Below are 27,889 nucleotides of genomic sequence, written 5' to 3' on the forward strand. Positions count from 1 at the left end.
AAAAGAAGTGGTTTTCCACAAGGATCTGTGCTATTACTGCTGTTGTTCACCATTTACATAAACAATTTTTATCTGGGTTTTGGAAGTACATTTAAATAATGGAATTTCACATTGTGCTATAATGATTGGAAAAAGATAATCATCATCCCATCTTCCAAAAAATGCATGAATTATTAATATATTCCCAAAACTGACCTGTGCAATTTGTCATTGAGTCTTATTCAATATTTTATGGTTTTAAATTAGAAAGTACACAGGGCCATGAAAAGTCAAACTGAGGATAATAAGCTTCCAGAGCTTTTTTTAAAGCTGTGCTTCTATGTAGTTTACCCAGTTATGTAAATCTATGTATGCATTTATTTAGGCAAATTTTCCTCTTCTTTCTGTGGAGCATACATAGTTTAGTCTGCTGTGCAAAAATTTGCCCTAATCATTTTCGATGATAATGCCAACAGTCATGAATTCATATATTGATTGTTCAGAAAGAAGTTTTATAAAATAAGAGATAAATTACATTATTTTAAATGAAATGCACTGAGGTGACATTTATGCTAACACAGTTATAGTTTTTCAAAAAGCACATCTCAGTGAAAATAATAGGGAATTCAAAGATGTGGAAATTTTCTTTTACAATTGGACAGGATCTTTTGCAGACCTGCCAAAGTGTTCAAGATTTTCACAATGACTGTTCGTAACAGAGACAAGTGAATCAATATAGGCCTAATTATGCAGAAAAAAGTAGTTTTGGTTAAATAGGTTTGGTAAACTCTTCCTTTACAAGTCTGATATACTCTACACATATTTATTGTTTCAGAGGAGCACATGTTCAATAGGCAATCGTGTGTGGTTGCTGCAGAACAACATGGCCCAGTGACCGACTGCACGGAAGAACAGCAATGATTCTAGTGCAAGCTGTCAACATTCAATTTTTAAAAATGCAAAACGGTGCAGAATTTGGAAATCAAAAATAAAACAGGAAATGCTGGAAATACTCAGCAGGTCAGGCACTATCTGTGGAGAGAGAAATAGACATTTCAGATACTGTCTAACCTGCTGAGCATTCCTGACATTTTGTTTTTATTTTAATCAATTACAGAAGGGATAATCAACAAAAGAAACTGAACATGGTAAATTTCTATGTGGAGGTAACAGGTGTAGTGTTATATAAAGGGCCCTTATTTTATCAGCAAAGCATTTGAAGGTAGGTGTTTTCCTAGAAAATGTCTCTCAATTCCTTATATACACAAATGTTCCTTTACACAGCCTGGTGTAATTCTGAAAGCAGGTGTCTTTAAACAGATTTTCCCATGCCCTAAAATAATAAATTAACAATATTTATCAAGCCAAAATGTATATTAATACCCAGAGGAAACAAACTAAATGTGGTCTCATTTCTGAGATCCATTTTGTACTGAAGAGTGTTTTGTTCACAGGTACAGTACGTGTAAGTTCAATATTATTATTTTCTGAATTTTCTTAGATTACCCTGATTTTCAAATATAGAAATGTTGATATTGTTATTGTACGTATTTGTAAACTCTGCATTTCAATATATTTTCTGAAAAACCTATGATTGTCTATTATTGAATTTCATGAATTTTTAATGAAAGGAAACAATAACATTTGGGTAAGTATTATCAGTAATTTGCGGTGTTGTGATTTTTGTTGTAAAATATTTAATGCTTTAAGAGTATCTATATTCGCGGACAGAGGCTGTAGAATCATAGTGCGATATGTAACTCACTTTGCACGGTGTCTGCTTAAAATTATTGGAAGCCATAATTCTAAAAGAGAAATTTGTGGGAAAAAAATGAGTATTTTCTTTATGTTGCAATGAAATGAAAAGAAAATCTCCCCAGGGATACACACCATTTTCTTGAAACAACCTTAAAACTAGAATAAGGAACAGACCTGACGGTTTTGTTAATTAAGGTGCCAACCTGTGTGAAATGGAACCATACAGCCCAAGAAGGCCCTAGGTTGACTATGCTGAACTAGCAATGCAACATTAGCATCCCTAGATCAAACAGGGATCTCATTTTTGCCCACTATTCGTTGACCCTTGCTGAAGTGGAAGTCTGGCTGAACATGGTGTGAATGCCCCATCATGGCAAAGTAGTCTGTCAGTGCTCACTATCCAAACTCACTTCTGAAGAATGACCATTTAGGTCATATTGCAGAACGTTGCTGTTATGACACAGCGATTGGTAAAGGCCGAGTTGCTTAAATCCCAGAGGGAAACTGTCATCACCTATATTTTCAATTGGTATGTTTGAGATGCAGATCTGAATTCAGGAATAAAACCATCAAGCCTCAAAAGGTTTTTTTATACAAAACTAAATTAAACATTTATCAATTTAACAACAAATTTAAAGACGTACACATGTCTATGAATTACTACCATAATAACTTTTAAACAAATTCCCAAATTAACCACTCCCAGGTAAATCTTCACCAAGGTAACAAACCAGACAAAGCACATTTGACCTTAAAAATTCAAAATGAGGTCCCTTTCAATTTGCAGACACAGTTGTTGGCTTACAGGTTGGTTAGATCTTACATGCCTCTGTCCTGCACACACAAAACTCCTTTCTGTTTATACCTAGCTTTCCCTTTGAATGTAAAGTTTCCATTGTATTGCTAGTTTTAAAAAAAAAATGTTACCTCTCCTAACAATAATCCTTTCATTCCACCAACTTTATTAATAATATAAACACATTGCTTGGCGTTTCCCAGCTAGGTGCAAGATTTTACCCATTATTTTTAATAGTTTATTCAACAAATGCAAATGTACCCTTTACATTCTAACTCCTTACATTTATCTAATTAACATCTCAAAACTATTATACATCAAAGCACCCAGACTAGCTGGCTTTAATCCAATTAAGCCACACACAAGACACACACCCTACTACAAGTCCAATTTAAAAATAATTTCCAATAACATTATACACATTAGTAGCTCTTCATGACAGTTGCCAATACATGAGGTTGCATTCCAGTAAAATTTGTTTTCTCCATAAAAGGATGGAACCATGGGAGGAGGAAAAATATTTGGCTTCAGTCAATATTTTTTATTCAAAGCGGCTAAGGCCCAAGGCATATGGCGCAGGGTGTATAGACATTGAAATAATAGGAGAGAATACAAGGCAAATCAGTGAGTTGTGGATTAAGTGAAGTAGCGTCTGGTTTATAAAGTTTGCAGGAGGAAAGAGGTGTGCATTTCAACAGAAGTTTTGGAAAGAATAAAATTGGAGTAAGCAACAATTCTATGAGTCTTAATCATTGTATTATGATAATTCAGGGGGGAGGAAGAATCTACAACATATGCATTCTTGGTTTACATGATACCAGGTTCTACTCTTGTATGGTAAGACGGCGTTATTTTGATAAATTGACACTAACCGTGCTTTCTTCTATAATCTTCGTCAACACAACAAAGAAGTTTGAAATTTCAATGCATCAGTCATCAGAAAAATGTGAATCCCAAAAATCCAGTAAAACTGTTAGCATTTGCACACAAGAACAGGAGATATCAAATTGATTAGATCAATATCTTGTAATGTTGTAAGGTACCTTGGCTGGTACATGTAGAATTAAACTTCAACTCAAGTCTTAAAGTCCTTACCTTATTTAATTGTTCATTTCTCTTTTAATTCAAGATTCACAACAATGGCATTTCTCGTGATGATGATTCTGATTGGCTGCTTTCTGCAGGGAAGTCAAGGGCTTAAGATTTCAGCATTTAACATTCAGAGATTTGATCAGTCAAAAGTCAATAATCATGTGACCCTTGGCATTCTCATCCAGGTGAGCAAAATCAAAGCAAATGTTTTGTGATAGAAGTAGATTGAGCACACACTTATTTTCATTTTCTCTTAGATTTTACAAAGGTATGACCTTATCACCATTGAAGAAGTCATGGAAGCTGATAATTCAGCAATAACAAAACTAGTGATGGAACTGAATTTGTAAGTAATTAGGAGCATTAGCCTTGAATTTATTTTGGGGCAGGAGTTTTTTATCCTTACATGGGATGTTGGCATCACTGGCAAGGCCAGCATTTGTTGCCCATCCCTTACTACCCTTGGCTTACTAGGCCACTTCAGAGGCCAGTTAAGAGTCAACCACATTGCTGTGGGCCTGGAGTCACATGTAGGCCATACCAGATGAGTTTTTACAACAATAATTGTTTCATTACTGAGATTAGCTTTCAATTCCAGATTTTTTTTAAAAAATGGAACTTAAATTCCATCAGCTACCATGAACCCACATCCCCAGGGAATTACCCTGGGCTTACTAGTCCAGTGACGTTGCCACTACGCCACCATCTCCTCCTAAAGAAGTTATGCAGGTCAGGTCAGAGATGAATGTTAAACTGTCCCGGCCTCAGTAACAGAAGACCTGCGAGGTTTGAATTCGCAGGCCTTATCTGCATAAGCCCCTTCAATCTCCCACTCAAAACCAGTGGGATGCAACTGCTGATCAGTGGCTGGGAGAGGAATGTTGGGAGGCTGGACTGAAGAAACAGTTTTGAAAACTTAGGTAAATTGTTGGATGGTGTTTAGAAGGACCATTCAGTCACGAGGAGGTGGGGAAGCCTATCCACAAACCTGTACCCCAGAACAAAGAAACAGTAAAAAACTGGGAAATAAGAGTACTGGTCTGAGCTGTTTTTTTCCTTCTGGGACACCACACCAACTGTGTGTTATGCCAAACATTACCATTTTGAACAATGGCTATTCACGTTAACAATAAGTTTCTTCTTTCTGTTGTAAGGCATTACTCTTGAATAAGATTTTCTGACCAATGGTTGCATTTTAGTCAAATTAGATATACTAACTGAAAATACAAACAGAATTCACACTCTCTTAGTGACTGAGACCAAAATTTGGATTCATCACATAATACATCATATTTTAAAGATAGCTTATTTTTCATATTGGATCATAGCTTAAAGATTTTGTACATCCATCTATTTGAATTACTTCAAATAAGCACAAAAATTATTTTTCTTTCAGCTCAACTAAACTGCAATACAATTTCATCACTTCTGATTACCTTGGCCGCAGTGCATACAGGGAAAAATATGCATTTGTTTATAAGTAAGTCTCCTACTTCAGTACAGGTTGCTCATCAATTGACCTCCCATCATTGCAGCAATGGACGAATCGATTAAGTTGACTAAATTAATTTGTTTGCTCTACTTTCTTGACTTGTTAGTTCTCCCATCTCACAACTACATGATTTTCCTTGCTTCGTAAAATGAAAGGCAGACAGTCTGTGAAATCTACGCAAATTATATTCTATGACCGCCCAACAAAAGACATATTTGAGTAATGTAGACTGGTGCCTTTGTGGTAGGTTTCCATGTCTGAATAAGTTAGCTGAATGGCAAACTTCCCCTTCACTATTCCACACATCCCCAGAACTGAATGTACCAAAGTTAATACTCGGGATGAGTTTTAATGCCTTCTCCCAAGTTGAGTTTAGAGGTGGGGGTGGGGTGGGGGGGAGCATTTAATCAAGTTAGAGGGTGTGGGGTTGGGACCCCGCCACCTACCCACCTCTGCCCCGATTAAATCTGGAGAAGGAAGGCTTGTGGACGGCCTTCCCATCCCGAAACCAATTGAGGCCCTTAAGTGGGCAATTAATGCCCAGTTAAGACCCCTCATCCCACTGCCGCAGGTCTTCAACCAGTGGCAAGCAGGGCAGTCAAAATGAAGAAAGCTCCAAAAGCAAAACCCTGCCAAGAGCCGCTAAGAGCCACCTCTCTGCCTTTTGTTCCAACCCCTCTCCTGCCACTACAGCCAGCAACATCCTCTCCGCAATCCTCATTCCGCCCTCAACACATCTGTGGCCTGGTTTCCTCACTGATCCTGGGCCTCTGGTGGGTGACATTATCGGCAGCTACCACTGTTCCCCTGGTGGTGCTGATGGCAATGAAGAGTTGCCAGCCTCTGCTTGGGATTTCCATTGCTGCATGGGGTCCTTGATCCTAGGTCAGGCCAGCCTGACTGGCACTTAATACAGCAGGTCATTTTCCCAATGGAGACGGCGCGGGGCTCTCGCTTGCGCCCCAGCCAGCGGACAAGACCCCTGTCACTTGGATTGAATTCCGCCCTCAGTATCTACCACTGACAGTCCAACTTTCAACTATTATGGCTGCCATTATATCATTCCATTATAGTAATGTTGTTGTCTAGCATTTCCATTCCCAATTGATAACTCGCAGTTCACTGTCCATTGTATCAGCACTCTGACCAACAGACTCTTCCATTGTAATTACATCTGGGATCTATGCAGATTTATTCCATTAATTGGGAAATTTGAGGGTTAAAAATCAAGTAATGTAGATTTAAATTAAATGGTCTTTCCATAGTATCACTTTGGTAAGTCAGATGATATGTTCCTTTGTAAAAATTAAAATATTACATCACATGATGCAAATTATCTTGCCACTGAGGTGCAAGTGTGTTTAACTTAGCTTGTCCCTTACGTCACGTTGTCCAATTACTGTCTTTAAGAAACATCCTGAGATCAATTAGAGATTAATTGTTATCACTGAAGAAAGTTTGAAGATTGGTGAGTACTTCAAAATTTCAAGGTTAACTGAAGTTAATTGGAAACAATAACCCTTTTATCTCATTCCTATCCTTTTAAAATTTCATGTGGACTTGGCTTTATTGATTGATTTTTAGATAAAGCATAATTTTTCGAATTAACTTTTCCAAAGCCGAAAAAGCAATTTATTGCAAAAGTGCATATTCTATCCAGAATCTGTTTTATTCGCTAAGATCTGATTATCATTTTTCATCATGGCTTTACCAGTTGTGATAATTTTTGGATGTTGTGCTTTCAATGTTAAATTTTAGGTAATGATGGACTTGACAGGGTGGATGTGGAAGGCATGTTTCCTATTGTGGAATAATGTAGAACCAGTGGCCGCTGTTTAAAAATAAGTGGTTGCCCATTTAAGACAGATGAGGAATTTTTTTTTCTCCCAGAGAGTTGAGAGACTTTGGAATTCTCGTCCTCAAAAAGTAGCTGAGGCAGAGTCTTTGGATATCTTTAAGGCAGAAGTAAATAGATTGATGAGCAAAATGGGTAAGAGGTTATCAGGGGTAGGCAGGAATGTGAAGGTGAGATTAAAGTTAGATCAGCCATAATTTTATTGGGGCAGAATTGAGGGGCCGAGTGGCCTACTCCTGCTCCTAATTCGTATGTTTGTATGATAACCAAAAGCTCAGTGGTGGTATTTAATTGAATTAACATCCTGCTGATTTAGTAAACAGACCTTGAACTTCATGATATTCTTCATGACAAAAACAGAATTACCTGGAAAAACTCAGCAGGTCTGGCAGCATCGGCGGACTCGAAACGTCAACTTTTTTCTTCTCCGCCGATGCTGCCAGACCTGCTGAGTTTTTCCAGGTATTTCTGTTTTTGTTTTGGATTTCCAGCATCCGCAGTTTTTTGTTTTTATCTTTATGATATTCTTCATGATGTTCTGATGAGGAGTCATTCGGATTCGAAACCTTCACTGTGCTCCTCTCCACAGATACTGTCAGACCTGCTGAGTTTTTCCAGGTATTTTTGTTTTTGTTCTCGATTTCCGGCATCCGCAGTATTTTGCTTTTATCTTCATGATATCTTAGTTTGTTTTTGATACTGTTTTATGACACAATTTAAAGATCCTGTTTCGAAATATGTATCTGATCTGTACTACATTAAGGCTACTAATTTCTGTCAATGATCCAGGCTTCTATTAAAATTAAAGGTTTTAGCTCCTGAAATTTCTAGCAGTCTGCCTCTGACATTTCACAGTAAACAAGAGGCTGATGGCTAATTATTTTTAAGGCAGAACCAGTTGGTGCACAATTATACTCTAAACTTTAATTTATCTATTCAAAAGATAAGTCTTTAAAAATGTAGAGCTGAATTAAGCCAACGAAACAGAGGATCCAAGGTTCAATCCTCTGTGCCGCATCAGCTGATTCTAGCTGAGAGAGTCATTGAGGCATGACAGTTAGCCCCAGTATCACGGGGTTAGGAAAGAGATAAAGCTTCTACTCCTAATCAATAGGCAGTAACCACTGCTGAAAAACGTGACATTGTGTTTGTCAGGTAATCAGGATGATCTCATACCGTCAGTTTGCTGATATTTGTTGCCTAGACTCGCAAGTGAACGGTGGGCACACAGATGAGGTACCAGAGGGTGAGCAGTACTCATGGTGTATTGATTCACAATATACTCGGAGTGCAACAGCTGTTCATTTCTGAGTGAAACTTCACAAAACATGCAACTCAAAACAATACATCAGTAGAATTGATGTGATCTAATTTGGGGACTTAACAAAGCTTGGCACTGACATACTTACAGCAGTTACTTAACTCCACAAGCTACAAAAGTTCATGTGCAATATCCTTACAATATGGAAACACCCATGAACATGAAGCAATGCTTTCAGGGGAAGCAGGGAGAAAAATGGACAGCAAGTGTAAATCTTGCTGTTCGAAATGCGATAGGTAAGGATTCAAAGAAGCGTTTCCAGATGGACCATATTTAGACTTCAATGAACTTGAAAAATTATTGTGGAAATCTATGGTAGTGCTCAAATACAATTAACCTGGCAGTTGAACATGGCTGCTGGCTTTGTTTCATTCTCATGTTTTATTTTGTTTCCGACAGTGAGAATATTCTCAAGCCTGTGGCGTGGTATCACTTTGATGATGGCTGTGAACAGTGCGGGACGGACACTTTCATCCGCGAGCCTTTTATCGTGAAGTTCCACTCGCTCACCACGAGTAAGATTTTAAACGTTTATTTTTGAGAAAATCTTGGCTACACTGAAAGTGCTGATTTATTCTGGCGAGCCTGCCGACAAATGAAAAAAACCAAGGCTCAAGACCTGAGTATAGGAAGGAGACCTGCTTCAGTCCTGATGAAATATGCTGTTAGTAACCAATTCCTTAGTTGGGAGTACAAGTAATTTACTGCCACATTACACTGCTTTGTGTTCTGACAAAGAAATATGGTACTCAGGAAAATTGGTTTGTACTGCAGATTTTTAATGTCAGCATTAAGCAGCACCAGGACACTGTCAGCTGCATACTTGACCTTTACAAAGTCAGTATCATGACGACATTGAACTGGTTTGAATGGTTTTAGTCTCCAAGCCTCATTTGACTTTATATCATGAACCATGTGACATAAAGTAACAGATGACATTATTATTGAGGCTACAAAGCGGTACCATGGTACTATAAGAATTTTATTGGTCGTTATTACTTTATTTTTTCCTCCTTCCAACCCAAGCCAGAAAGGAATGAAAGGCAAACTGTTCTTACAGTTTTTTTCCCATTACTTTTCTTCAGCATGAGGATGCAGGTCATTCAGTAGTTCACCATCTGATGCTCTTTCTCTCCTGGTGAGAGACTACATGGGGCCTGATTTTAACTTATTCAAAACCCATTCACTTACACAGAGGTAAACCCAGCCCTTGTACTTTGGTGCTTCCCTTAACAGGCTGAGATCAGGAACTCACCATATGGGAAATGATTGTCACAAATGTGCAACTTACTACATGGGGCATGTTAATTCTGTAACATGCGTTTCGCCCTATGATGAGTTATTTTAGAACCATAGAACACTACAGCACAGAAAACAAGCCATTCGGCCTTTCTAGTCTGTGCCGAAATATTATTCCGCTAGTCCCATTGACCTGCACCTAGTCCATAACCCTCCAGACCTCTCCCATCCATGTATCTATCCAATTTATTCTTAAAACTTAAGAGTGAGCCCGCATTTACCACGTCAGATGGTAGCTCGTCCAGCACTCTCACCACTCTCTGAGTGAAGAAGTTCCCCCTAATGTTCCCCCTAAACCTTTCCCCTTTCACCCTAAAGCCATGTCCTCTCGTGTTTATCTCTCCTATTCTAAGTGGAAAGAGCCTACTCACATTTACTCTGTCTATACCCCTCATAATTTTGTAAACTTCTATCAAATCTCCCCTCATTCTTCTACGCTCCAAGGAATAAAGTCCTAACCTGTTTAAACTTTCCCTGTAACTTAACTCCTTAAGACCCGGCAACATCCTAGTAAATCTTCTCTGCACTCTCTCAATCTTACTGATATCCTTCCTGTAGTTAGGCGACCAGAACTGCACACAATACTCCAAAGTTGGCCTCACCAATGTCTTATACAACCTCTCCATAACCTCCCAACTCCTATACTCAATATTTTGATTTATGAAGGCCAGTATGCCAAAAGCTTTCTTTACAACCTTGTCTACCTTTGACGCCACTTTCAGGGAATTATGTATCTGAACTCCCAGATCCCTTTGTTCCTCTGCACTCCTCAGTGCCCTACCATATACTGTGTATGTCCTACCTTGGTTTGACCTTCCAAAATGTAACACCTCACACTTTTCCGCATTAAATTCCATCTGCCATTTTCTGGCCCATTTTTCCAGTTGGTCCAGATCACTCTGCAAGCTTTGAAAGCCTTCCTCGCTGTAACTTCTATATAATTATATATCTATTTTAGGATGTAGATATAATTATATATCTATTTTAGAATGTGTAAACCTGAAAACTAGCACAATTTGGAGTCAATTATGCCAAAACTGGAAACTCGTGGTGATTGTGTTTCTTGATATTTTACCTTTATTTCTGTGGCTTTTGAAAGCAATGATATAGAATGGAATTTTTATCATCCCCTGAATAGAAATTTAAATATAGCTCTCGTCTTCAAAATAACCTTCCATGAGTGAGATCTAAGAAGTCACAGCCTTCGCAAACTCTTCGATAATAACATCTGGTACAATGTGTTTTGACAGTTGTCAAGGATTTCGTCCTCGTAGCCATCCACACCAGTCCAAGTTATGCAGTCAGAGAGGTTGATGCATTATATGATGTTTGGGCTGATGCAAGGGATCACTTCAATACAGAGGTACAGTTGATTAAGCTAAGTAGCAAATGTATTACCATATATGCTCTGTATAAGTTGTTTTTTAGACAAAACATTTAGGCAAAAAAGTAGGGGTTTGACGTATACATGAGGAATATTTTCAAGGGGTTGAAATCCATGAATGTCGAGGGGCAACTGTTATCTTAAAACATGAAAAATATTTACTAATTACCGGTAAGCAGCACCATATCTGTTGTCATCTTGCTGGCGTCCCATGCTTTGGTGGGCTAAGCAGCTGTTGCCATAACCTAGGTTTCTGGCAAAACCACACACAATCGCCATATTCCACTTTAAATCTAAAATTAAAGATTGATATCACACTTTAATTTACATTAATTGTAGTGCCATCCTCTCCCATCATCTTGTTACCTAACTGTTTACAGCAGTGCATCAGCTGATCGCAGAGTTGACAGGTCGGAGACTGTTTCTGCCAACCTTGCCCCCAAAACTAGCCAAAAAGTAGCCAAATGGCAACATTTTATTTCCGCTTTCAAACAGTTTAATAGGATGTAATGTGAATCGTGTTAACAGATATTGATGTGAAAATACTTTATCATTTAATTTTTATTTATAAAATAACCTCCATGGAGACAGACAATTTGTGTACACTAAATTTATTGAAACAAAAGCCATATACAAATTTATACAATTTTATTGTTTTTATCACATTACAGAAAAGAATACTTCTTAGCACTTAATATATACTAAAATCTATAAAAATCACCCTCTTCCTTGTCTTCAATGCCAAACAACTCATCCCAATCTGTTTCTTGAATTGCATCATCATATGGATCATCAACATCAGTAATCATGTCGTCATCAGCCAGATCATTTCACAAATAATCATCTTCTGTCCCATCAAGTGCATTGGATATCCCAAATTTCTTGAGTGATTTGATGACATTAGGTTATTTTTCATTGCGTTGGCTGGTTTAGAGAGGGAGATTAGCAGAAGGGCAGTTTCTGACCTGGCAATACTGTTGGCATCTTGCTGGCATCCCACCACTGAGTGGATTCATAACTCATCTCAAATAGCTTCATAAAACATAATATGGAGCATGGTACCAGAGAATATTATGATTAAAGTGTAGGTAATCTAATAGTATAGCAGCATAACCATGGAGATCTAGTGGCATGGTGGTAATATCCCTACCTCTGGGCTAGATGTTCTAGATTCAAATCCCACTTCAGGACTTGATGGCCATAAAAGGTACATTCATAGTATACCCAAACAGGTTGATTGTAAGCCTGTAAATCCTCGCCTGATGTCAGGCAGCAAAGAGTTGGAGAGTTCCCTAATCAGCCATACTGCAGGAAACTGCATAGTCATGGACCAGTCAAGGCTGCCATCAGCCTCTTAGGGCAAGGTATGTGAAGCAATATCAGGAAATTATCATTGCTGGTAGTAACTTGCATTTACGCTATTTTAGTGTACACCAAAAATCATATAAAAACACATTGGGCGGGATTTTTCAGTCGGCATACAGGGCTGAGGCCAATGCATAAAATGACGCGTGATGACATTGGGCGTGCATCCCGACATCATCGCGCAGTGTTGCGATGTTTCGTTCAGCGGGGGCGTCCCACCAATATGTAAATGGCCTATTAAGGCCATTAAGGAAATAATTAATGGGCTGTATCTTCCAGTCGGTGAATGGGGGGGATGGGGCCCGCTTGGCAACGCGTAAAATGACGTGGGGTGACATCGGGCTTGCGTCCCGAGGTCACCCCGCGTCATTTAGATTTTCAGTTCGGTGGGCGTGCAGCCTCAGAGCCATTTAAGGCCTTTAAAAAAGTAATTAAGCCAATTAATGGACCTGCCCGTCCAACTGTAAGGTTGGCGGGCAGGCACAGAGCCCAGGCAGCATTCAGGAAAAACATGAAACCTCATCCACAGGCGGTATGAGGTTTCATGAGGGTTTTAAAATGTTTATAAAATGTTGAAATAAATGAAATTGACATGTCCCCTCATGTGACATGAGGGGACATGTCAGGAGTTTTTTTTGTACACTTCCAAAAATGTTTACAACTTCCACCGATCTCCCAGAGGCGGCACTTTGCTCCCGACTCAGGGAAACCCCCCTGCCCGCACAGGGAGTGCACAGCGCTTCCGAGCAGATGTCACGCTGGGCAGGCCTTAATTGACCCGCCCACGTAAAATGGCGGCGCGCCCCCAACCGGGTCACCTGTGCCCACTCCCGCACATTCCCCCCCCGATGGGGGGAAAATGTTGCCCAATATAACTGTTAACGCTGCCCGTCCAACCTTAAGGCTGGTGGGCAGGCGAAAAGGCCAAGCGGCCTTCACGTTTTTTAGGAAACCTGATCCACGAGCGGGATGAGGTTTCCTGAAGCTTCTATTAATCAAATAAATAATTTTTCCGAAATACCAAAACATGTCCCATGTGGAGGCGTGTTTAATTAAATGTTTACTCTATATATTTAATAATTTCAAAAGCCCTTCAATCTCCCTGAAGCAGCTCCGTGTCTCAGGGAGATTGAAGTGCTCTTTCGAGCTCATGTGCGAAAGAGCGCTGGCCCCGACTCTCTCTCTCTCCCCCTGCCCGCACAGGTATCACAGCTCATGTCTTATGCTGGGCTGGCCTTAATTAACCCACCCGCATAATATGGCGGCATGCAGCTGATTGTGGGCAGCGATCAGCTCCGCGTCCGCCTCCGTCCGCCAACTGAGGAATTCTGGCCATTGTTCTATTATCCCTCAGAAACCTGGGTCGACCTTTACACGAGACCAGCTATTACTTGAGTGTATACGGTACAAAGTCTTTTTAGCAAAGAAACGGGTCATTCAGCCTAATAGATCTGCGCTGGTGTTTATGCTTCACTCGAGCCTCCTCCCATCCTTCTTCATCTAATCCCATAAATTTATCCTTCTATTCCTTCCTCCCTCGTATTCTTATCCGGCTTCTCCTTAAATGCATCCATACTGTTCACCATAGCTACTTCTTTGTGGTAGTGAGTTCTACATTCTAACCACTCTGGATATAGAAGTTTCTCCTGAATTACCTATTGAATTTATTAGTAACTATCTTATAGTTATGGTCCTAGTCTGGTCCCACCCCACCCACAATTGGGAACATGTCCTCCATTTCTACCCTACCAAACCCTTTCCAAATCTTAAAAAGATAATTCCCTCAGTCTTTTCTGTTCCAGACCATTTCAATCTTTCCTGATAGGCATAATATCTCAGTTCTGGTATGATTCTACTAAATCTCTTTTGTGCCTTCAGTGTTTTTATATGCAATCAATATAATTTTAGAAACAAATCAATCACATTTATCAACTACATTATTTCATGCATTTTGTTTTTAATACTTACTCCCATTTTGGGTAGAATTTTCCCCCTGTCGGAGGGGGTTATGCGGGGGTGAGCGCGGGCCTGATCGGCACCCCCAATCGGGTCCGCACCGCCATTTTACGTGGGCGGGCCAATTAAGGCCCGCCCAGTGTGACACGCACCCGGAAGCGCTGAGCACTCCCTGCACGGGTGAGGGAGGGAGGGGTTCCCTGTGTCGGGAGTGCGCTCTTTCACGCGCATGACACGAAAGAGCATAGAAATCTCCCTGAGGCACAGAAGTGCCTCAGGAGATTAGTTTTAAGTTTTAAAAGGTCAATGAAGTGTTGAAAAAATTTCTATGACATGTCCCCTCATGTGAAACTGTCACATGAGCTGGGACATGTGCATCAATTTCAATAAAAATTTTTGAGAAAAATTAAAATCATTTCTGAATCCTCATCCCGCCCATTGATGAGGTTCCATGAAAAACGCGAAGGCCGCCTGGGCTCTTTGGCGGCCGCCAATCTTAAGGTTGGACGGGCAGCTCCGTTAATTATTTTAATTATTAGTTAAATGGCCTTAATAGGCCTTTGACAGTTGCTGCATGCCCGCCGAACTGAAAATCTAAATGACGCGCAGTGATGTCGGGACGCACACCCGACGTCACCCCAAGTTATTTTATGCCTTGGTGAGCGGGCCCGCCCCCGCTCGCCAAGCTGAAGATTCTCCCTTATACATTTTTTGTTAGGTTTCCCCTCTAGGTGGTATGTAAAGCTCCTAGTGAGGGCATTAGACAGCCCATTTCCTCTCAGGCCTCTGCTAGTCCCAAATTGTGACCAACCATACTTGTGTTTGAGAATACAAGGGTAGCCTTAGCTTTGACTTAATCTCTGATTTTCCTTGCAACTGTAGGACACTAGTGGAACCATGTTTTTCATCTCTCTTGATACATTAACCTAAATCATAAATCTGCCATGTGGTAAACTGTGGGCAAAAACCACCTCACGTCACTCTGCAAAACAGAACACTGGTACACTGGCAATCTGCCTTTCTCCATTACTCTCATTGCACAGCAAAATATACTTAAATTTTAAAACATTCTTTTTAAGGGATCGCTGGCTTGGCCAGCATTTATTGCCCATCCCTAATTGCCCTTGAGAAGGTGATGGTGAGCCGTCTTCTTGAACCACTGCAATACATGTGGTGTAAGTACACCCAAGGTGCTGTTTGGAAGGGAGTTCCAGGATTTTGACCCGGCGACAGTGAAGAAATAGCGATATAGTTCCAAGTCAGGATGGTGTGTGGCTTGGAGGAGAACTTGCAGGTGATGGCGTTCCCATGCATCTGCTGCCCTTGTCCTTCAAGGTGGTAGAGGTCGTGGGTTTGGAAGGTGCTGTCGAAGGATCCTTGGTGAGTTCCTGCAATGCATCTTGTAGATTATACACACTGCTGCTACTGTGCGACACTGATGGAGGGGGTGAATGTGGTGCCAATCAAGTGGGCTGCTTTGTCCTGGATGGTGTCCAGCTTATTGAATGTTGTTGGAGCTGCACTCATCCAGGCAACTAACATCTAATAAATAAAATTATTTCAGAAATATGAGGCTCCATTTTTCAAGAATGTGAGATTTTTGGAGTAGTAAATACTGTATAGTGTCCAAAAATGCTCCAGCTCACTGGCACATTAGGGAATGCAGATCAAGCCCTAGTGGCCGTGAAGCCTGGAAAGGGAACAATTGTAGCCAGAAGACTGAGTGTAGCCAACAGAGCCAGGAGCAGGCAAAACTCCTCTCCATCTCGATCCTGGCCCATGACGTCTGAGCAGGCAGGGCCATGCAGTGGGCTTTCCTATGCTAGGATTCCCAGGACTCTACCTCCATTCCACTCAGGAATCTGGATGTGGTGGAAGTAGGGCTCCATGGGGTGCTCAGTCTGAAAGAGCCCATAAATATTGCAAATGCATGTTTTGATCAGCCATCTTGTAAAGCGTGGGAGCCATATTTCTGTCCATCCTCTAGTGGGTGTCTAGTCTGGCATAGGCACCCGCCAAAACTAGGCTAATGAACAAGCCCTGAGCATGGATACACTCTAGTGGAGTCAGGAACAGAGATCATCAGCATTTAATCTTTTAGAGCAAGCTATAGGATTTTTGGATCCTTTTATCATGGATCCCCACCTAAATGCTTCATCAAATTTAGGTAATTTTAACCTTGCACACTCAGCAAGGTTTGGGGCTGGCTTCCGTTTTACACCCAATGATGTCAATAACGAGTAAAATTGGGCTGACAGTAAAACCAATCCAATCCCATCCCAATCTGGGCAGGCTACGTTAAAATTATTCACTTAGTTTCATCCTCATGGTGCTTGAACAAACATGATTCTGTTTAAAAAATCAAGCCAGGATACACGTTGGTTCACATTGGATACATTCATTTTATTGACCAAGATGTCTGAATTCTCATCCAGTACAGCACCTCCGTTCCTAACAGTTTCCACATCCCTTTCTGGGTGGAACTATTGACTACTTACCTTCTGGTCTATTTGGTCACAGTGTAATTGCAGTTGTATTTAGTGCCAATGTCAGGTACTTCCAGGTGAATTAAAGCATAACTGGATGCAGAGTGAAGCCTTCTCTGCTGATTTTTTAAAAATTCAAATAGCCTACCCTTAAAAGTAATTTTATTTAAAACAATTTTGTAAGTTGTATTGTGTCATATGAAAGGAAGTGTTGTGTATTTTGGAGGTTCAGTACATTCAGTCTTTTGATTTTCCCCCTTAATCTTTGGTCTAGCCTTTGACCATCTGCCCCAGCGTTGTCTTTGATGGCTCAGTATTAAAATTTTCTTTTATAACACTCCTGTGAAGTGCCTTGAGATGTTTTATTATATTACAGGTGCTATATCATTGCAAGTAGCAGTTGTTTTTGTTAATCGTTCAGAGAAATAGGACACTTCCAGTCTAATTCCAATTGTTGTCTCTTGCTTTCCGATGCAGAACATCCTGATACTGGGAGATTACAATGCAGATTGTAAATATGTGACGCATAGTGATTGGCCCCATATACGACTACGTCAACATAAGAATTTCCATTGGCTGATTGATGATGGGACAGATACAACTGTCAGTAAACACACAAACTGTGCCTACGACAGGTAGTGTTTAGGGCTCATGGATGAAAGTATTTGTATTGCATGTACTTTACATTTTAAAAATATGTTCACTGATCCAGCCCAGTCACATTTCTAATTTTGACAGCGCTGTGTATGGTAGCAGTCATAGCTCAGTAGGTAGTGCTCTTGCTTGTGAGACAGAAGGCTGTTGGTTCAAGCCACATTCCAGTATCAAATATGTTATCTCTCAGATGAGACATTAAACTGAAGTGCAGTCTGCGCTCTGGATAGATATAAACAACCCTTTGGCACTATTTTGAAGAGCAGCAGGGGAATTATCCCCTGTGTCCTGGCCAATTCTTATCCCTCAATCAACGTCACCAAAAAAAAGTTTATTTGGTCGTTATGTTACAAAGGGACCTTGGCGTGTGTGTCCAACGATCTCTGAAGGTGGAGGGGCATGTTAGTGGGGTGGTGAAAAAGGGCATATGGGACACTTGCCTTTATCAATCGAGGCATAGATTACAAAAGTAGGGGGGTCATGTTGGAGTTGTATAGAACCTTGGTGAGGCTACAGCTGGAGTACTGTGTGCAGTTCTGGTCACCACATTATAGGAAAGATGTGATTGCACTGGAGGGGGTGCAGAGGAGATTCACCAGGGTGTTGCCTGGGATGAAACATTTAAGTTATGAAGAGAGGTTGGATAGACTTGGGTTGTTTTCATTGGAACAGAGAAGACTGAGGGGCGACCTGATCGAGGTGTACAAGATTATGAGGGGCGTGGACAGGGTGGATAGGGAGCAGCTGTTCCCCTGAGTTGAAGGGTCAGTCACAAGGGGACATAAGTTTAAGGTGAGGGGCAGGAGGTTTAGGGGGGATGTGAGGAAAAACTTTTTTACCCAGTGGGTGGTGACGGTCTGGAATGCGCTGCCTGGGAGGGTGGTGGAGGCGGGTTGCCTCACATCCTTTAAAGAGTACCTGGATGAGCACTTGGGACGTCATAACATTCAAGGCTATGGGCCAAGTGCTGGTAAATGGGATTAGATAGGTAGGTCAGGTGTTTCTCCCATGTCAGTACAGACTCGATGGGCCGAAGGGCCTCTTCTGCACTGTGTGATTCTGTGATTATGACATTGCTGTTTGTGGGACCTTGCTGTGCACAAATTGGCTGCTGTGCTTCCCATGTTACAATAACGACTGTGCTCCAAAAGTCCTTAACTGGCTGTAAAGTGCTTTGGGACATCGTGAAAGGCACTATATAAATACAAGTCTTTTTTTCTTAGGTTTGTTGTGAGCACGGAAGGATTGCTTAAGACCATAGTTCCTGGCTCAGTCAAGGCCTTCAATTTCCAAAATGCTTTCGGCCTCCCTTATGAAACAGTAAGAATGAATAAATTGCATGTCTTTGTTAAGTTAAAGAGAAATTACTCGCAACGTCAGTAGGTTGAAACTCCCTACTAACACTGGAGAGACACATTGCGGTAGTTACTTTTCATTGTCTGATTAAATGTAAGAATTAGAAATTTTTTGACATATTTTTGAACTATAGACTTACATTTTAGATTTAATTCTCTATTACAGGTCAAAGAAGTGTCAGATCATTACCCCATTGAACTTGAACTGGAGGACGATCGTAAGTAAATAAGCACTGCCTCTCATTGAGGTCATTCGAACTGCTCTGTATGATTGTAAAACAATGTAATATAGTGGAGCTTAAGCTTTTATAATCTTGCTAAAAATAAGAAATAACCAGCTTAAAAATCATCACCAATCAATGAAATTTTATATAATGTGGTTAAGGTACTTTTTAAACAATGTTTTCTTAAGATTTTTTCTTAATTGTAAGTGAGGTTTGTCACTTTTTCTAATGAGCACAAAAAAGTGGCATAATTCCCTTAGATCCTAGTATCAGTCAAACACATCCCACGAAAAGCAAAATGCATGGCCGGTGTTTTACTTTCATGTTTAATTTTTTTCTTGAAAAACACTTTGACTTGAAAAATTTAATGAACCATAAAATGAAGGAAAGACAACATTCTCCCATCTATCTTTGTCATTAGACCACATACAGAAATCACAATATGGGCTGTTTACCACTATTATTTAATCACAATGGTGGTGGAATTTGCTCTTAAAATTGTTGAGAAACCAAGGTTTTTTTAATATTCATTCATGGGATATGGCAACACTGGTAAGGTCAGCATTCATTGCCCATCCGTAATCACCCTCTTGGCCATTGCAGAGGGCAATTAAGAGTCAATCACATTGCGGCGTGTCTAGAGTCATGTGTAGGCCAGACCAGATAAGGACGGCAGATTTCCTTCCCTAAAGGACATCAGTATACCAAATAAAATTTTACAACAATTCGGTTGTTTCATGGTCTCTGTTACTAATACTAGCTTCTTATTCCAGATTTACTTAATTAGTTGAATTTAAATTCCCAAGCTGCCATAGTGGGATTTGAATTGATGTCTTGGGATCTTTAGTTCAGGTCTCCGGATTACTAATTCAATAACATGACCACTATGCTACCAGTTTGAAACCACCAGGTTTCTCAGTTTCAGTGATATCCTCAATTTTGCAGGTTTGCAATAGAGTAGCTGAACTACTTAAGAAATTAGCTTTCAGGTTGATAAGATCAGTAGAAGCTTGTGCTGCTTTATGAATTGATATGATATGACTAGATGCATTGAGTTATTCTGACAACAAGCATCAAGACATTGAAGTATCAACGGCCTTTACCAGATGAATACCAAAGGCCAGAGGCAGGCAATTTTCAGGCAATTGGGACTGCTGGCAGCAGGCTGCACAAATATTCAGTACTATCCTGATATTATCTAACTATTCAGCAGAAATCTTTAAACTTAACTAAGCTGATTAAAGTGGTCAACAATAGAGACCTGGGGGAAATTTTAACCCCCAAAATGGAGGAGTTTGGGATGGGTAGTTGTTTAAATAGGTAAAAATCTGAAACAGGAACCCAATCTGCCACAAACTCAACCACTTCCAGTTTTAATGGAGACAGGACAAGAGGGGAGGTGATGGTGTAATGGTATTGTTGCTGGATTAGTAACCCAAGGTAATGCTCTGGGGAACTGGGTTCAAATCCTGCCACAGCAGGCAATAAAATTTAAATTTAATAAAAATCTGGAATTAAAAGTCTAATGATAACCACAAGTGTCATTTGTTGTAAAAACCCAACTGGTTCACTGATGTCCTTCAGGGAAGGACTAAATGCATTTAAACTTCCCTTCAATTGAACCCCCCTGCCTCCAATTAGTTTAAATTTCTATCTACAACCTTCATTATATGATTCACCAGGACACTGGTCCCAGATGGTTCAAATGAAGCCCGTCCCATTAACGCCCGGTAAATGCAGGACTAATGTTCTTTAGGGAAGGAAATCTGTTGTCCTTACCTGGTCTGGCCTATAGGAAAACAGGTAGGTGATTGGCGGGTATCTCTTCCTTGTCCCTTTAGATTGGCCAAGTGGCCTAAATCAGGAGACGTTATTACAGCTGAAGAGTACAATTAAGAAATTCAAGTTTGAAATATTTAACACCCAAATGAATTCATTAAATAGAATAGAGATAGGCTGGGCAGGCAATGTGTTGCAGCCGTCGTATGTGGGGCTGATGGACAATGGTGTGATCCATGGTGACCACATTTGCAGTAAGTGTTGGCTGCTTGAGGAACTTCGGCTCAGAGTTGATGAGCTGGAGTCTGAGCTGCAGACACTGCGACACATCAGGGAGGGGGAGAGTTACCTGGACACTGTGTTCCAGGAGACAGCCACACCCCTTAGATTAATTACATCAAATTTGGATTGTGGTCCGGGACAGGAGGGTGTGACTGTGAGTGAGGCAGGTATGGGGATCCAGAACTTGGCTTTGGGGGGACCTCAGCCAGTGCCCTTGTCCAGTAGGTACGAGGTTCTTGCTCCCAGTGTGGACGAGAGCACAGACTGCAGGGATGATGAGTGAACTGACTACAGCACTGTGGTGCAGAATGCCATTCAAGTGGGGGGAGAAATGAGAAATGTAGTAGTAATAGGGGATAGCATAGTTGGGGAAGAGATGTTCTCTGCAGCAAGGACAGAAAGTCCCAAAGGCTAGGACATCTCTCCTGGGCTGGAGAGGAACTTGGAGTGGGAGCGGAAGGATCCAATTGTCTTGGTCCATGTAGGTACCAACAACATAGGTAGGACAAGGAAAGAGACTCTGCTGAGGGACTATGAGCAGCTCGGGGCTAAATTAAAAAGCAGAACCACAAAGGTAATGATCTCCGGATTACTACCTGAGCCACGTGCAAATTGGCTTAGGGTATATAAGATTAGAGAGGTAAATGCATGGCTCTAAGATTGGTGTGGGAGAAATGGGTTCCAATTCAAGGGGCACTGGCACTGGTACTGGGGAAGGAGAGAGCTGTTCCGTTGGGACGGGCTTCATTTTAGTCATGCTGGGACCAGTCTCCTTGCGAATCGTATAACTAGTGGTATAGACAGGACCTTAAACTAAAAAGAAATGAGAGAACAGAGGTACAGCATAGTGAAGAGGCGAATGATAATCAAAGTGTGACAGGAAGGGGCAGAAAACATAAACAGAAGAGTGCAGCAGAAATTAGAACCCGAATGAGTAACAATGGTAAAAAAGTCAAATCTTAAGGCTCTTTATCTGAATTCATGCAGCATTTGTAACAAGATAGATGAGTTCATGACATAAATAGAAATAAATGAATATGACTTGATAGCTATTACAGAGTCGTGGTTGCAGGGTGACCAAGACCGGGAATTCAATATTCAAGGATATTCAATATTCCGGAAAAACAGGCAAAAAGGAAAAAGAGATGGGGTAGCTTTGTTAACAAAAGAAGGTATCAGTGCGGTGGTGAGTAGTGATACAGGTGCAATAGATCGTGATGTGGAATCAGTTTGGGTGGAAATAAGGGATAGCAAGGGGAATAAGTCACGGCTGGGAGTTGTCTATTGGCCCACGAAAAGTTGCCTCACTGTAGGACAAAGTATAAATCAGGAAATTATGGAGGCATGTAAGAAGGGCATCACAATTTTCATGGGTGATTTTAATCTGCATATTGACTGGACAAATCAGATTGGCAGGAGTAACATGGTAGACAAATTTGTAGAGTCCATCAGGAATCGTTTCTTAGAGCAATACATTACAGAACCTACCCAGGAACAGGCTATTTTAGATCTAGTAATGTGTAATGAGGTAGGATAAATAAGAGGTTTCATAGTTAAGGATCCTCTAGGGGGTAACGATCACAACATGGTAGAATTTCAAATTCAGTTTGAGGGCAAGCAATTCGGGTCTCAAACCAGTGCCATCAACTTAAATAAGGGCAATTACAGAGGCATGAAAAAAAGAGTTGTCTAAAGCAGGTTGGGAAAATAGACTAAGTGGAAAGTCAGTGGATGAGCAGTGACAGACATTTAAGCATATATTTCATAATGCTCAGCAAAGATTTATCTCGGTCAAAAAGAAGGACTCGATGAGAAGGATGAACCACCCATGGTTAACAAAGGCGGTCAAGGAGAGTGTCCAATCAAAAACTAAGGTATACAAAGTGGAAAAAATATGTGGTAGGCCAGAGAATTGGGATTTTTTTTTAAGGAACCAGCAGCGGATGACTAAAAAGCTAATAAAGAGGGAGAACATTGATTATGAAAGTAAATTGGCAAGAAATAGAAAAACAAACAGCAAGAGCTTCTACGGGTATATAAAAAGAAAGAGAGTGAGCGTGAGACCCTTGGAGGATGCATCTGGAGAATTGATAATGGAGAACAGGGAAATGACAGATAACTTAAACCAATATTTTGCATTGGTTTTCATGGTGGAGGGCACTATAAACATCCCAAAGATATCAGATAAACAAGGAACTAATGGGAGGAAAGATCTTGTAACAATCTCTATCACAAGGGACAAAGTATTTGACAAATTAATGGGATTAAAGGCAGACAAGTCGCCAGGACCTGATGGCCACTACCATCCAAAAGGAAAAGGGCAACAGATAGATGGGAACACCACCACCTGGAAGCTCCCCTCCAAGTCACTCACCATCCTGACTTAGAGATATATCGCTGTTCCTTCACTGTTGCTGGGAATTCCTTCCTATCAGCACTGTGGGTGCACCTAATCCACATGGACTGCAGTGGTTCAAGAAAGCAGCTTACCACCACCTTCTCAAGGGCAACGAGGGATGGGCAATAAATGCTGGCCCAGTCAGCGAAGCCCACATCCCGTGAATGAATTTTTAAAAAGGCAGGCAAGCCAATTTGCTCTTTGGAGATGGGTTGATTGCTGAAACCTTTTAAGGAGGCTGCATGCTTCTATTTTTACAGGGTTTAAATTTTTGACTCATGTCAGCTGGGTTTCCAAGCCTCAGGAAACCAACTGGTGAGAAAGGCTGCATCCGTCAGGTAAGTGTTTTTACAGCAGACCTATTTGTCCCAGACTCACAAGGTTATCTATGAACATCACCCCAACTCAATGATCTCCCCCGACACCACCTTTCATCACTGAACACCACCTGACCTCCTCCTGACATCCTTGCCATCACTGGCACCCTTATCACCTCCAACCACATTCTACCCATTGTCCATTCCCTGCCACACCTCCCTCCCTGCCCCTGATCTGTACCTCCAACAACCATGAATTTACCTGATGCTCAGCCCTGACATATATATTAAGCCACGTATATATTTAATACACACTTGAATTAAAACAATTGATTGATAATTTCTGAAAGTAATTTGCATTGCAATGTGTGGCACCGATATTTGAGGCAGTATGAGCAGTAAATATATATATATATATAAATATAGTCATTTTTTGAACAATATTGTTTGAAAATGAGTTTGCAATTAATTAAAATATACACGATGTGTGCTGCAAACTAGTTCTTGCAGTTATCAGAATGGAGATTTCTCTTGCTTTATCTAGTTCTCTCTTCTTGTGTAGCTAACACTGTTGATGCAAAATATGGGCCAAGAATTGGCATCGTTGGTGGAATCAGCGGTGGTCCATGCAGCTGTAAAGATGTAGATTTAACTTCCTGTGCTGGACGATGCGGTGCATATTCACCTAGTTTGCCGTGCAGCTGCACTGTAAACTGTTCCAAGTATAACAGTTGCTGTGCTGACTATGGAAATTATTGCAAAGGTTTGTGATGGCACGGCCTGTTTGTGAATCTATCCAGAAATTGTTCGACGTCTTCCAATAGAAGTTGGGTATAAATTTGTGTCTTTTGGGCCAGCTGCTTGTTTGGGAAGCAAGCAGGTGGCAAAGTTTCGATCAAAACATGAACATACCAGATACCATCTGTCTGACCTGCATTCTGCAGGAGTATCACATTCCAAACAAGAATAATTGATATCAAACAATTGTTTGCAGTTGATACCAACATAGGCTGGGCAATTAAATCAGAGGCACATCTTCAACTAACTAATGATGAAGTTGAAAGAGTCCAAGAAGCCTTTGTGGATTTCACTTTCATAATGTCAAACCATGGCAGAGTAGCAATCAACAAGCCTACAGAATATTAAACTTTGCAGCAAAGCAATAAAAATCGAAGTGTTAATCAAACTTTATCACAGCCGGGTCAGCACACATTTTTGAGTGATGTTTGCAATTGTGGTCACAAAAACTACAGGGGGATATTCAGTGCAGACAAGAACCATGAGGCCAATATTTAGGCCAGAATTTTTATACATCCACAGCAGTGGGACCAAGTTTGGATAGGCTCATAATTCCATGTCACCAAACAGCATGACAGTTTGCCAGCATGGTTCTGCCTTGGGGCCATTTTTTTAAGAGCCTGGTTGGAGGGGATGACTGCCCACTCACAAGTGGTGGGTAGACAAATAAGTCCCTTAATAGGTCTATTAAAGTCATTGTACAGATGGTGACTGGAATTTATCAGTCAGTAGTTGGGTTCTCCGTTAAGGCTGAATCCCAGCTGCTGAATGGGGCTGGTCTTCAGGTAGCAAACCAGGGAGCCAGCAATCCATTTATCTTTTTTAACTTACTACACCCTGCCCTGGCCACAATTGCAAGATGGCCACGTCTGTAGCCACAGGCCACCCTATGGAGGAATTCCACCTCCATGATGACAGCCTGGCAGCTCCAGCCTCTTTTTATTTTTCAAGTTTTTAAAAAGTCTTCAGAAGGCCCCTTCCTTCTTGAGATGTACTTTCCTTCTCCTACCTACATTGGCAGCTGCCACATCCGATGGTGGGGCTCCCAGTGTGTCAGTGCTGGAGAGCTTTCTGTTGGCCTTGGGAGTCCACCCTCTGTTTTTGATTGGACAGGGCTCCCAGAAGCATCTATTTAATTGGACGCCTCCTTAAAAATTGCCCTCTGGTTCCTGACGCCAGCATGTGTGAGTTCCCGAATTGTATTTCCTCCTGACAGTGGGATCAGGACCTACAAACAAAAATTCAGCCCTTTACGTCAAAGTTTTTAGTTATCAGGAAACCTTTTTTTTGAAAAATATACTTTATTCATAAAATATCTGGAAGAACATTACAAAACATTTCTAAATGGCCAACCTTGGACATAAAATCAGCTGGTCTCCCATTATTAGCATGCACTTGACCCCACCTGATTATCCTGTATTGGCAGAGCTACACCTTTAGAGATATATTGACCAGGATTTTCCTGGAATGATGAACTCGGTGTCAAACACCTGACATTAGGTCTTTGTGTTTCTGACCTTCCAATGGAAAATTTACCCCCAAATTTTCCGGAGGAATTATTAGGACATGCTACAGTGAAGATAATGGAAATTTGCAAGTGGTGCAATCAATGACCAATGTATTGACCCCGTAAGGTTAATGGGTAAAAAGATGTGGTAAATCTCTAGCGCGGTGAAGTACAGACACCATATGTATTACATCAATTATTTGGTGTTTCTCAAAGTTAAATGTAAAATCATATCTGATTATAGGGGGCTGGATGAAAAGATTATCCTCTGAGTCGAAGTAGATAGGTCATTGATCCTTGTGCATTCCAAGAGTCTGATTAAAAAGAGCAATTAGGAAACAGCAAGGAGACCTACAAACTCATTTCAAATCATATATTTCAAGACAGAGTGAATTGACCATTAAACTAAAACAACTACATTAAAGAATGAAGTTATATTGTTGCAAAGGTTAAAAATTCTGCTTTGCGTCAGACACTGTCTTCAACCGCAAGACGTCTGGCTGGATCTGCAACCTACACATGCACATCTCAATATTTTGATATAAGAGTATAGTTATAAATGATCTTAATGATAATTATACTTAACTAAGGCCTCTTCAAGCCGATTGAGTTTCCCCAATGAAGTTGTCTTCCTTTCTTACATTATAATAGCGACTACCCTTCAAAAGTATATCATTGGCTGTAAGGCACTTTAGGGTGCTCTGAGGTCATGAAAGGGGATACAGAAATGCAGATCTTTCTTTTAATATCAACCACACTGCTGCCAGGTCACCAGCGTCATTTCCATTCAGTCTCATTGACAGCATAACCAAAGAAGCAAAGACGACATTGGCTTTATAGGGGTGGAGTTACGAGAATAGGACTCTGACTGTTTAGCAAGGTTCATAGAGGAGTGGTGTAGAGTGTTCAAGAAATTCTGGTTTGGCATTTGTAATGGCGTGAGTCGCTTAGAGCAAACTTTTCTGGTAAACCTATGCTGTATTAATGGAATACACTATAGATGCACCATTACTAATTTGCAAGTTTTCAAGGAAGCCTGACCAATTATTTTACCTTCTGAATTATGAATGATTTATTTTTCTTCCAGGTCCCATGTAATGATGGTGAGAAAGTTACCAGCAGCCATGAAAGTCTAATAAAAAAAACATTGAATGAATTCCAGAAACAGAGAATAAAACTGATAATTGCAATTTGGGTGTGTGTCAGTTTCATTAAACAAATAAGCTTATCACCAGAATACATGAAGCCAGAAAAGAAAATTGGCACATGTACCAGAGAACAGAAGGATCAAATTCAACCTTCTAAGCAACATTATCAGACATGAATACCTGGGAACCACCTGGATCCAAAATCTGCCAGGTGGGCAACATTTTCAAAGTGCCATGTATATGCAGAGCTCCCCTTGCAATCTTAAAGGGGCTGCTACAACTTCAGGTATATTTTACAGAAACTGACCCCTTTCAGTATCATTCTCCATTTGCCAGCCTAAACAAATGAGTGTCAACAGCTACTTGCCAAGTACCCAATATGAACTTTCCAGCAGGAATTGTTGGATAGCAGTAAGAAGCAGAAATCTTTCAACCTTTTGGTTGAAGCCAATTGTAACACTCCCAGCCTGAGTCAGGTTGAGATTAATTAATGCAGTACGAACAAAAAGTGTTTCACTTATTTCTGTATCTATTTAATCAATGCCATTAATTATAACAAAGGCAGATTAATGCTTTAAAATTTGACCTTGACTTATGAGTGGGCTGCAGTTCTTAGAATTAAACAGAGTCTGAGTTAAAATTAT

General features: G+C 40.6%; 2 protein-coding genes across 3 annotated transcripts in view; one reads left to right on the plus strand and one right to left on the minus strand.

The window, feature by feature from the left end:
* haus7 (HAUS augmin-like complex, subunit 7) overlaps window positions 1-27,889 on the minus strand; it is a 407,540-nt gene that overhangs the window by 35,420 nt on the left and 344,231 nt on the right. Inside the window, exons 1-2 of one of the 2 annotated variants that reach the window (XM_078529709.1) lie at window positions 27,151-27,222; window positions 11,146-11,269 (exon numbers count right to left, since the gene is read on the minus strand). The exons of the other annotated variant lie outside the window; for it this stretch is intronic. The gene's annotated coding sequence lies outside the window, so the exon portion shown is untranslated. Of the gene's footprint in view, window positions 1-11,145; window positions 11,270-27,150; window positions 27,223-27,889 lie in introns of those variants that run through there. 2 annotated transcript variants of the gene reach the window in all.
* On the plus strand, window positions 3,079-27,287 carry LOC144668005 (deoxyribonuclease-1-like). The gene is made up of 10 exons (XM_078529712.1): window positions 3,079-3,810; window positions 3,883-3,971; window positions 5,022-5,105; window positions 8,693-8,808; window positions 10,843-10,955; window positions 17,261-17,418; window positions 18,661-18,757; window positions 18,959-19,010; window positions 24,355-24,555; window positions 27,185-27,287. The coding sequence occupies exons 1-10, from the start codon at window positions 3,673-3,675 to the stop codon at window positions 27,193-27,195; spliced, it is 1,059 nt and encodes a 352-aa protein (XP_078385838.1). The 5' UTR covers window positions 3,079-3,672; the 3' UTR covers window positions 27,196-27,287.

Source organism: Cetorhinus maximus, chromosome 25 (assembly GCF_964194155.1).
Source record: "Cetorhinus maximus chromosome 25, sCetMax3.hap1.1, whole genome shotgun sequence".
Taxonomy (NCBI): domain Eukaryota; kingdom Metazoa; phylum Chordata; class Chondrichthyes; order Lamniformes; family Cetorhinidae; genus Cetorhinus; species Cetorhinus maximus.